General features: G+C 38.7%; 1 protein-coding gene across 7 annotated transcripts in view; it reads right to left on the reverse strand.

Annotated features, from left to right (window-relative positions):
- pphln1 (periphilin 1) overlaps positions 1 to 12146 on the reverse strand; it is a 138542-nt gene that overhangs the window by 63387 nt on the left and 63009 nt on the right. For all 7 annotated transcript variants that reach the window (XM_059977699.1, XM_059977693.1, XM_059977694.1 and 4 more), the window contains one exon: positions 7234 to 7421. In XM_059977699.1, the coding sequence (XP_059833682.1) occupies positions 7234 to 7421 (188 nt within the window). The remainder of the gene's footprint in view (positions 1 to 7233; positions 7422 to 12146) is intronic.

A 12146-nucleotide genomic window follows, 5' to 3' on the forward strand; every position in this document is an offset into this window, starting at 1 on the left:
GACCAGCTTTGTGGGGGCATGATTGGCAGAGACAACTACAACTAAGATCCATCCATCATTTCATGCCACATCTCCTGCAATAGTCAACTGAAAGAGAATTAAAAAGGTACTGGATGATGCTACAACCAACTGTCTCCATGCCAAATACCATGAATTGCCCAACAGAGGACAAGCTGATGTCCTTGCAAACTTCTGTTGCATATTAGACCAAGGAAGGACCATGCCACTCAGAGAAAGCGTGAAAGTAACAAAAGCAGTGGTCCGTCTACAACATATCTGTAGGCAATGTATCCAAGAAAACTTCTGATATTATAACCAGGCAGTTACTTACGAGATGTAGTTTGGTCTGAAGACAGAAGAAAGTTCAAGATGCTTCAGGAAAGTTGCAAGTATTCTAGTTGTGTGAGTATAAAGAACCAGAATCTATTCTGTGTGAATTAAGGTTATTGCATGAACTTCAAGTGGGAGACAAAAAGCTGCTTGCAAAAGTAGATGTAAAGACCAAAGCCCAGCTGGGTGAATAGGAGGCCAAAAAGAAAGAAAGAAAGAGATACAAAAACAAAGGATTCATCAGATGATGTTGTGGATGAGGAAACCAAAAGGAGAGAACAGATTGTAAAAGGACCAACAGAAAGATTAATAATTGTTATGTACTCGTGACACATGACAGTGGTACCCTTGTCACGTGACTGGGGTTGAAGCTATACTGGACTTGAGGTAATGGTTTTGTGATGGCGGAGTGACGTCATTTTCCCGCCAGTAGAGATCATGTGACAGGTTTTTTTTTCAGGTTATAAAAGGAAGACCCCACCCTGTGAGGAGGGGCAGTTCGTGGCTGGATTTGCCAAGTTGAATTCATGCCACTGCGTGATTTAATGTGATGACGCAGTTTAGTTGAAGGATGAAGTTTTATCTAATGCCTAAAGTTTAAAAGGTCATTGCCAGCAGGTACTTTACAATTCTGCTAGTTCGAGAAATCAGTGGAGAGTGAAGATCGGAGTTCGGGAGTTAAAGATCGAGGAAAATCACTTTCTACAGTGAAACGGGTTCGACCTTTGTTTGATCCTTATTTGGAAGGATTTCGTTGACTATTCTCGCGTTAATCCCTGGAATTACCAGAAAGGATTGAGGATAGTGAGGAAGGAAAGGTCAGTGCCTTTAAGCCATTTCGTTTCGTAAATTCTTTGTGGAAAGTTCGACGTCGGGGATTGAAGCAAAGCGACGTGAAGGAGAATATAAATCGTCTTATAAAGTCTCTCCTTTTAAATGGACTGTGAGCATATCGAACTTTTGGCAATACCACTTTAAAGAACTGTTTTTGCAATATCGCTTTAAGAACTGTTTGAGCTGCCGCACTGCAGTTGACTTCCGGTTATGTTAGTGTTTGTTTACTTTTGGAGGGGGTTTGTTTTCTGTGTTTAATAAACGTGTTGTTTGTGTTAAAAAAAACCCTTGCCGAACTCATATATTTATTGTTGCCTGAATACGTAACATAAGAGAATATGCCAGTGAATTAAATGCACTTTCACAAGATCAAGATGCATAAACTAGAAAAAGGAAGAGGAAAGGTGTCCAGAGCAGTCAGAACCACTTTCTGCAGTCTCAGAATTAATCTTACAACCACCACGGAGGAGGTTCCAGAACCTGAGATTGATTCCCCTGGTCAAGAAAGACATGATCTCACAAGAGTTAGAAATCCTCCACAGCAATTAAATCTTTAGGCTTGAATAGGACAATTTATCTTACTATGCTGTAGATGTCTGGATATAGTTGTTGTACTATATGATATACTATGTACATAGTCGAGATGCATTCCCTATTGAGTTGAAGTTCATAGATAAGCAGGGAGGAGTTTATGTATTTAATATTTAAGTAATGTTTGAGTAATCTTGTGTGCATAGATGTGTATATTGGTTGATTAAGCATTCTTATTAATTTAATTCACTGTGGGTTATATGTATTAATAAATGAATTGCATACATCATCATGCTACTATTTGATACGTGCACACCTTGCTTAAAGTGAAGTTGAACTCACATTTTGGACATCTGTGTTTTCCTTTCAATTAGTTTAATGTTTTGAAGTTACAAAACATAACATTTTAGGTCAGGAACTCTCAACAAACTAAGAAGGAAGAGGAGAGGTTGCCAGTATACAGCAGTATGAGGGGTGGAGGTCAGTGGAACAGATGCTGGCAGTTTATAGGTAGAACACAATGATGAGGAGATGAGGGCCAATGGAACTGGGGGGAGGGGGGATGGAGGCGGGGGATATAGTTCAGTGAGAGGAGTTATGGAGGAAAGCAGAATGAAAACTAAAGGACGATCACAACAATATCACAAGGAGATTAAAGAGGATTTTGCTAGAGATGAAGAGATTTAGTTACCAGAAAAAGTCAGCTAAACTGGAATGCTTGGGCGATCCAGATAAAATGAAGAGAGCGCAGGTTTCTCTTATCAAAGGTCAGTAACTAAAATACATTAATTTGAGGCAAAAGATAAAATAATGAGAAATTTCAAGGAAGATTTTTAGACAAATAGTGGTACCTGAAAGGTTAGAGACCTACACCATTGGTTGGAGCGGAAACCCTCATCATGTTTAAATAGTACAGAAAAACACACACAAACCACTGGAGGGACTCAGCAGGTCAAGTAACATCTACGGAGAGGAATAAACAGTCAAGTCTTTCGGCCAAGACCCTTTATCAGGACGAAACTTATTTAAACATGAAGCATTTTGTGCCACATCTACTAGATTATGAACCAAGAGCTAATAAAGGATATTAGGACCAATAGCTCTTTTATAACAGGGATGCATATTGGTATTTTTATTATTGCGACAGATTGATCTGCCTAGTTCTCTGATGTAAATTTTCTATGATTCAATGAAAGAAAATGCATTATACTTTATAGTCATGGAAATCACTTCTGCTGCAATTGAATTTGAATTTGAGATGTCCGGATCTCACTAACAAAAAATTTCTTCTCATGATAAAATAGAAATTCAGTCAACTGCTTATGAAATTCATAATGAATATGTACTGAGATACAGCGCACAGTAGGCCCTCCCAGCCCTTCGAGCCATGCCGCCCAGCAATACTCAATTTAACCCTAGCCTAATCACCAGACAATTTACAAAGACCAATTAATCTACCATATGATGGAAAGGTACAAATATTGAAAACCAAGTGATACAACAGATTAAAATATTTAAACTGTTCTCTATTTGTTTGGTATACAAATGCAATTTAAGGACATAGGAAAAGGATTTGTTAAAACTGAAAAATAAATGTAATAACTTTTCTCATTTTACTAATGCATCCTTCCAAGTTTCCTTAGTAAATGTTCTATTGTAATCCTATATTTCCATCTTTCTCGTACTTGTTATTCCCCCCCCCCCCAAAAAAAAGCATCTATACTATTCACGTCAACCATTCCATGGTTGGTACTAAGTTCCATATTCTCAGCACACACAGATTTTTCTAAATTCCCCAAGTGATTTCTCAATGACTCTGCTATAATAATGGTTTCTAGTTATGTTCCCCCCTCACGTGGAAACATTTTCTCTGTAACCAATTGATCAAAATTTTTAACATTTTAATTACTTCCATCTTTCAGACTCCTTTTTAAAGAGGAGACCCATCCTCGACATTTTTTTTCAATATCATTCTCAGAAAATCTTTTCTGTATCCCATCCATACTGAATAGTCATGTCCCACAATTGTCACCTCCATTTTGTATGATCAAACTATGGTTTGTACAAAGTTTCTCCAGTTCTATGCTTCTAGAAATACACTATTGTACTTGAGTTACTGCTAAACAAAGACACAACTTCCAGTGATTGGTGTGTATCTAGTCTCAGCTTCTTTTATTTTCACCCACCGCCACGACCCCATCTCTAACCATCTACACAAGGTGACCTCTGTTTCCTTCTAATCAAAACGTAATCTTTTCATTTAGCTATAATGAACTAGATTCACTATCCCACCTTCCTAAACTAGGTATCATCAGAAAATATAAAAGTAACGTCTTTGATTCTAGAATCTCAGATACTGACGCAAATTTTGATTAGCAACACCAACCCAGAGGGAACTTGTCTACAATTCTTACACCAACAACAACCAACATTTACTTTCTCTCTCCATTTTTTGCCCTGAAACCAGCCAGCAATTCACTCTGCCATTTATCTCAACTCCACTTTCTACAATTTGATTCATTATAAAGGGGTACCTTAATAAAAGCCTTTTGAGATTCTAGACAAATTACCTGTTCTTACATCTCCTCAAAAAAAATACAACAGAACACCAGCAAAATTGAAAATTCCATTTTCCATGTGCCAGTGAATGCTGAATGATGAAACATCTATAAAATTTAGATCATGCTTTTTATAGTTGCTCAAGTTGAAAGAATGATTAATGGATTTTCATGAAAGAATGAAAAGATAAATATCAATGTTCTTGTGATTCCAGGGAACCTACACAACATGAACCATAATTTTTCAAAGCACAAAAGAGCAGCTTCAATTGATCTATACACTTACAACATTTCTATGAATGATATCGTTAACAAAAATTCAATTGCATACTGTGATTCTTTTCAATGTTATGCAAATAGGAAATTCAATTATTTCTGTATTGAAGCACAACCATGACCATTTCAGAGTCATTACATGTCACTTATAAAATTCATTCAGTTACTTTTTGGTATCAATCATCCTTAAAATGCAATTTCCATCTCAGGATGGTAACATTCCTCATGCAGTCATTCTGGCATTTTGAACCTGCATCACAAGGTTCTGAGCCACAGGTTATGAGGTACTCACAGGACACCCCAGTCATCACAATATAGTCCTGAAATGCAAAGCTTGAAAGGGGTACCAAATGAATTATTTACATTCATAAACATACCTACCATACCCTCTGCATTTCTGCTGCATAACCTGCCAATCTCCAGATCACTTGTAATCAGTTAGAATCAGACCCAACTTCCCCTCCCACCACAATCAAATCCAATAATTTTCCCTTGGCCCTTTGGTGTTGATCCTAACCATCGAGCCCCTCACATTCCCAATCAAAACACCCTATTATCTCCCAATTACCCATCCCCCGAACAAACTGCCCTTGACCATGCACCCCATTCAATTCTACAGCATTTCCCAAGTTAACATCCTCCCAAATTCCCAACACATTGCCAATCCTCATCCCCTTTGATACTTCAAGTAATTTGCCTATTCCCTGACTAAATGGTGGGCACCCAATGAAATTTGTGGATGATACAATTTTCCCAGCCTCAGGAAAAGACAAGTCACACATTTTGCAAAGGAAAAGTGTACAATAACCATACAACCATGTAACAGAAAAGCTACTGATTACTTCCAATTATAAAAAAAATCTTAAATCCAAGTATGACAAAGCATTAGGCATGTGTTAGGTATGGTACTGGGAAATCATGTTAAAAAGTTTGACAGTAAACCAGCAATGATTAATTCCTAAAGAATTAGTACTTGGTTGACAATACAGTTTAATATCCTATACCCTAGCTTTGGATGTTAAAAACAAATATAGAAGGAAAGGGAAAGGCTGATAAACATTACAAAACAAAGCAATAAGCCTGAGCCGTGGGAAAATTTAAGAATTCGGCACAGGACTTTGACAAGGAAAGGGAAAGCAGAATTCAAAGGTAGGTTAGCAATAAGCATAAAAGCAGATTGTCTATAGACAAGTAAAAAGTAAAGTGTACTCAGGAGAAATATGAAAATACATTAAAGGAGACAAAAGATCTCTTAAAATTATGGTGGAATTTTGAGAAGAAATTAGGACAGACATGAACTGACCAGGAATTACAGTACAGTAAACATCAATCGCTTCTTTGTCTCTTCCTAAGACTTATGATTTAACCCTCTGACAATAAAGCTTTTGACTTTGTAAAATTATCACCTTGTTTCAATAAATTATGTAAAAACATCCCAAAATCAATTTGCCAATTCAGCACAAAAAACTAAGTGCCATGAAATATCATGAATTTGACTGTCTTAAACAATAAAAATGGAAACTGTTTACAAAATGTAATGACAGGACAATAACAATAGACGAATGCTATGAGACAGAAGAGAATGCACTGGAACTTGAAACAACACAAAAAACTAGCCTGAGGAACTCAGCACTGACAGACAGAAATAGACAGTTGATCTTTTGAGTCAAGACCCTTCATCTGGACTGGAAAGAAAGAGGAGAGAGATAGTCAGCATGAAAAGGTAAAGGAAGGGTGAAGTAAGAGCTGGCAAGTAATAGGTGGGTCCTGGTAAGGAGGGTTTGACAGAGAGCTGAGGGCAGGAATGGTATCAGAAACAGAGAGGTAAATGCTGGATTTGATAAGCAACGTCCATGGGGCACAGAATAAAGAGAGGGAGCTGTGAAGGGAACTGGTGGGACGAGTGTGTGTGAGTGATGGATAGTTGGAGAAGGAGATCGTGGGGGAACAGAAAGACATAGGATGATGGTTCATCAGTTCTGTGGGTTATTAGTCCCATTAGTTTACTGTTGTAACACCACTTTTGGAAAAAAAAAGATTGTTAATTTTTGAAGATCAGCCTTTGCTCAATGGAAGCATTTCTGCTGAAGTCAGACACTACTGTTTTAAATGACATACATCAGGGCTGCCAAGTGAAAATAAGGGTTTCGACTGATATCCAGCACAGCACTGACAATATCTTGCAATTCTTCTCGCCATTTTCTTTGGGGCCAAGTCATAAACTAACCCAACAACCTGGTGACATAAATCTGGACTAAGAGAGCAACAACCAAAAGCAACATTTTCTGAATGCTATGCAATGGAAGAAGCTGACTTATGCCATTCAGTATGAAAGTCAATACATTGTTAGACCTTTCCCTAGTAAAACGTTTCTCATTTAGCAATAATTGCTCAGTACTTACACTGTTTTCCAAACTTTCATTACTGCTGAGTGTTAGTCACCAGAGATACAAGGAAACCACACAGCATGCAAACAATTTTACAAAAGCAGAAGTAAATAAAAATATAACTTCAAGAGTATGTGGTGCAATGTGGAAGGATTGGAAATTTAATAACATAAATAGCACTTTATTTCATAAACAACTGTTTTATTATCTTACTCACCTTCCATTTACTTTTAAATCATTCAACAGGCTTTACACGAGTTCATTTAAAAATACCTTCTTTGCAAATGAAAGTGATCTTTCTTTCTAATTATACTTACTTCTATTGAATTGGGACTGGTAGGATGGTGGCTGTTTGCCCTTTTCCGGGGAATAGCTTCTGCTGCTGGTGCTTGATCCAGAGCGGTTATGAGGTGATTCTTCTCTGTAGAAAGAAACTTCTCTTTTATGAGGTGAACGCTCTCTTGTAAATTGGGAGGAATAATAGGTGCTTCTTCTTGAGTTATCCCTGTTGGAATACCAAATATCTCTCTTAGAAGACTTTGTCACTGTTATTATTCTTTACAACTTCCATCTTACTCTTATTTAAAGACCAGAAACTAAAAGTCATATATTCACATTATCTTGAGAATATTCAAAGTAAGTAAATCTTGCAGGATAGACTTTTTAAAATAATATTAAATATTCTCAGTATGTTACATATAACTACTTGCAAATCGCCCTGAAGTTTTTACCAAAGCTCTACATTATTGAAATATAGATACTGTCATATACTGTCAGAAAATTCATGATAATTGATATTCAAGTTTCTAAAAAAAATGCTTATGCTTTCTTCAAATCAAATCTTTAGCCACTTATCACAGCTGCAGAAAGGGGGACGTCATATTGAGTCAGTGTGTGTGAAAGTCAGAAACAGGAAGGGAGCAATCACTCTATTGGGAATTTTTCTATAGACAACCCCCCCCCCCGCCCCCCACCACCACCAATAGCTCCTCAGTCAGTATCAATGGAACACTGAGGAGCTATTAAGTTAGCATATTTTTGAAAGGAGTAGCAATAACAGTATTGTTGTCATGGGCAACTTCAACTTACTTAACATTGATCAGCACCTCCTGACTCCAAAAGGTTTAGATGGGGCAGAATTTGTTAGGTGTATCCAGGAAGGATTCTTTACACAGTACATGGACAAGCCCACTAAAGATCAGGCCTACAGGATCTAGCACTAGGCAATGAATCTGGTCAGGTGATGGACCTCTCCATGGGTAACTATTTCAAAGTAACGACCACACCTCCCTGGTCCTTAGCATAACCATGGACAAGGATAGAAGCAGACTATACAAGAAGATAATTAACTGGGGGAGGGCCAATTACAATGGTATTAGGCAGGAACTTGTGAGCATATAAATTGGGAGATGTTCTGAGGGAAATACACAGTGGAAATGGGAAGGTTGTTAAGGAGCACTTGCATGGGCTTCTGGCTAGATTTATCTCTGAGGCAGGGAAAAGATGGTCAGATGAAGGAACTATGGTTGACAAGTGAGGTGGAATATTCAGTCAAAAGGAAAAAAGCATACTTAAGATTTAGGAAGCAAAAATTAGACAAGGATCTTGAGAGTTACAAGGTAGGCAGGAAAGGGCTTAAAAAGAGGCTTAGGAGAGAGTGTAAGGGACACTAGAAGACCTTTGGAAATAGGAGCAAAGAATATCCCCAAGGTATTCTGCATGTATGTTAAGTACAGAGGATGACTAGAGTGAATGTAGGACCACTCAGGGATAAAGGGAGAAATGTGCCTGAAGTCAGAGGAAGTATGGGAGATCATTAAGAATACTCTGCTTCAATGTTCACCAACGAGAGGGACCATGACAAACATTAAGTCAGCATACAACAGTCTAATGTGATAGAGCACATCAAGGTTACGAAAGAGGCAGTGTTGGAGCTTCTGAAAAATCATTGAGGTAGGCAAGTCCACGAGGATGGAAGGACTATATCCCAGGTTATTACGAGAAGCAAGGGAAGAGATTGCTGGGGTGTTGACAATCTGTCCACACTGGCTACAGAAGCAGAACTAGAAGACGAAAGGACGATAAATATTGTTCCTTTGTCCGCAGAAAGTGTAATGGGGACAATCTTGAGAATTATAGATCAGTGAGCCTTATGCTGATGGGCACTTTGAGACAGGATTTACAAACATTTGGAGAAGCATATTAGGGTTAGTCAGCAGAGCTTTATGAAGGGCAGATTGTGCCTCATGAACCTGATTTAATTTTTTGAAGAAATGACAAAATAAACCGATGAAGGTAGAGTGGTGATTGGGGTGTATATGGATTTTACTCTAAGGAGTCTGACAAGGTTCCCCATGGAAGGCTCATCTAGAATGTCATGAGGCACGGAATCCATGGAAACTTGTTCATATGGATTTGAAATTAGCTAGCCCATAGAAGGTAGATGTTGGTTGCAGATATAACATATTCAGTGACTAGTGGTGTTCCATAGGGATCTGTTCTGGGGCCACTGGACTTTGGATTTTTATATGACTTAAATGAGGAAGTAGATAGGTACATTAACAAATTTGCAAGTAACATGAAGGTTGGTGGCATTTGTCTATTTGTCTATTCATTTATTTTGAGATACAGTGGGGAACAGGCCCTTCTGGCCCAACAAGCCACACTCCCCTCAGCAACACACTATTTAACACTAGACTAATCACAGGGCAGTTTACATTGACCAATTAACCTACTATTTGGTATATCTTTGGACTGTGGGAGGAAACTGGAGCATCCAGAGGAAACCCACATGGTTCATGCGGAGAACACACAAACTCCTTACAGACCTCGCTGGAATTGAACTCTGAAGTCCAGAATGCCTTGAGCTGTAATAGCATTGTACTAACCGCTACAATATTGTGGTGCGTATACTGTAAAAGGTTGTCGTAAGTTACAATGGGACAGAGACAGGATGAAGAGCTGGGTAAAGAAGTGGCAGATGGAGTTCAATCCTGAAAAGTGTTAAGTAATATATTTCAGAAGCTCGAACTTGAAGGCAGATGACAAACTTAAGGGCACTACTCTAAGCAGTGTGGAGAAACAGATTTTGGGGTCCATAGATCCCTCAAAGTTTCAGTGCAAATTGACAGAGTGGTTAAGAAGGCATACGATGTGTTGGACTTCATTTGGGGGTTGAGTTCAATAGCTGCAAGGTAATGGTGTATAACTCTGGCTAGACCAAGAGTCCAGACAAAGGACCTATTTCTGTACTGTAGTGCTCTATATCTCCAACAGTGGCAACGTGCATTTTATAAGTGAATATTACTTGATCCTGTCCATCCTGTTTCCACGACGGTTTTCACTTAGCAAATGATTATCTAAATCCTCTTATGAGAGCACTATGATACATGAAGCATGAGCTATTTCGGTTACACAAAACCCTGAAGTCACAAAATACTTAAGAGTACTCTGAGAAGTAATTACTACCCCTGAAGAGACATATTAGTCTAGAAGAATGTGGAGGATTAATTTACCAGGATGAAGCTTGGTTTTCAAAACAAAGGATTACTTGTACACATCATGTGTGCCCCCAGTAGCTTTGAATATTACAGGATGATTTAACAGAGTTTAAGAAAAAGCAGAACTCATCAAACGAGTAGAAAGAAATCAAAGCAAAAAATATTCAGATGCTGGAATCTGAACCAAAATAAAAATGCTTAAAGAACTCAGGAGCTTAAGCAACATTTGTGAAAGCAAAACATATAAGCCAACATTCTGCGTTAAGATCCTGGATCAGAAAGAAGTTAATTTGAGGGGAGCCCACAACAAAGGGGAATGGTTCAAATATCCGAGGTAAACCTCATGTTAGGAAACAAATGCAGAACAACACATGCAAAACGTAGTTTGGACTGCCTTCCTGCAAATAGCAATCAAAGTGATACCCATAGCTATTTTTTTTATTTCTGATTGTTAGGTTTCTGTTAACTGAAATATTAAGGGAAATAGAATAGATATAAGCATCTGTTAGCCTTGAGAGACCATGGATTTGCACCTTGGAAAGTTTCCAGGGTGCAGGCCTGGACAGGGTCGTATGGGAGACTGGCAGTTGCCCATGCTCCCCTCTCTATGCCACCGATGTTGTTCAAGGGAAGGGCAAGGGCCAATACAGCTTGGCACCGGTGTCATCGCAGAGCAATGTGTGGTTAAGTGCCTTGCTCAAGGACACAACACGCCACCTTAGCTGATGCTTGATCTAACTACCTTCAGATCACTAGACCAACACCTTAACCACTTGGCCATGCAAAATAGAGGATGGGAAGAATGTAGTGAATCAGAAATGATGGAACATGTGCATAAAGGAGGCAAAAAGACAGAAAGGTGACAAAGGAAATTTAATGCACAAGTTATAATAGTACTTCAGCTGTATCCACGGCACTTTAGTCAATTTTGGCTAACATAAGCGCATAAAATGATGCCAGAGTTACATTTACCAGGGTGATACCTGAATGATTCTTTGAAGTGTAAGCAAATTTGACAACCAAAATACTGAAAAGCTATCAACTTGGAACACAGAATCATAAGGAGATATAGTACAGAAACTGGCCTTTTGGTCTAGTGGGCTCAAGCCAATTATTAACCATTTACGCTAATCCTACATTAACTGCATTTTTTCTTATTCCTATGAATTCCCCCCCCCCCCCCAGATTCTACAACTCAACATTACATTAAGAACAATTTACCTACCAACATACAGGTTTTTGGGATGTGTGAAGAAACAAGAGCAATCAGAAGAAATCCATGTGATCAAAGGGAGAATATGCAATCTCCAGAGAGAGCACCCTAAGGTGATGATTGACCTCAGGTCACTGGAGCGAGCAAATACCAGCTCCTCTATCTGCACCATTTTGTCACCCTTAATTTATTAATTACTAAAAGTAAACTGATTGCTCTTGTTTCTTCACACATCCCAAAAAACCTGTATGTTGGAAGGTTTGGAGACTTGCGTGCCTCAATGACCCAAAAGGTATGTTGGCTAGAGTCAGCATTTTATGCTTTAGCTCTTGCTGGGGTCACCCACACCAACAGGTCAAAGAGTAGAGGCCGGTCCACCAGTCCTCCAGGTTCTAGGGTTCAGCTCAGGGCTAGCAACCCTGGCTGGTAAAACAAAATTGTTACGGAAACAGCACTGAACAATCCTTCTACATCTTGCATGACTGACAGTAGTGAAAACCAAGAGGAAGCTACTGAC

The sequence above is a fragment of the Hypanus sabinus genome, chromosome 8, assembly GCF_030144855.1.
Source record: "Hypanus sabinus isolate sHypSab1 chromosome 8, sHypSab1.hap1, whole genome shotgun sequence".
Taxonomy (NCBI): domain Eukaryota; kingdom Metazoa; phylum Chordata; class Chondrichthyes; order Myliobatiformes; family Dasyatidae; genus Hypanus; species Hypanus sabinus.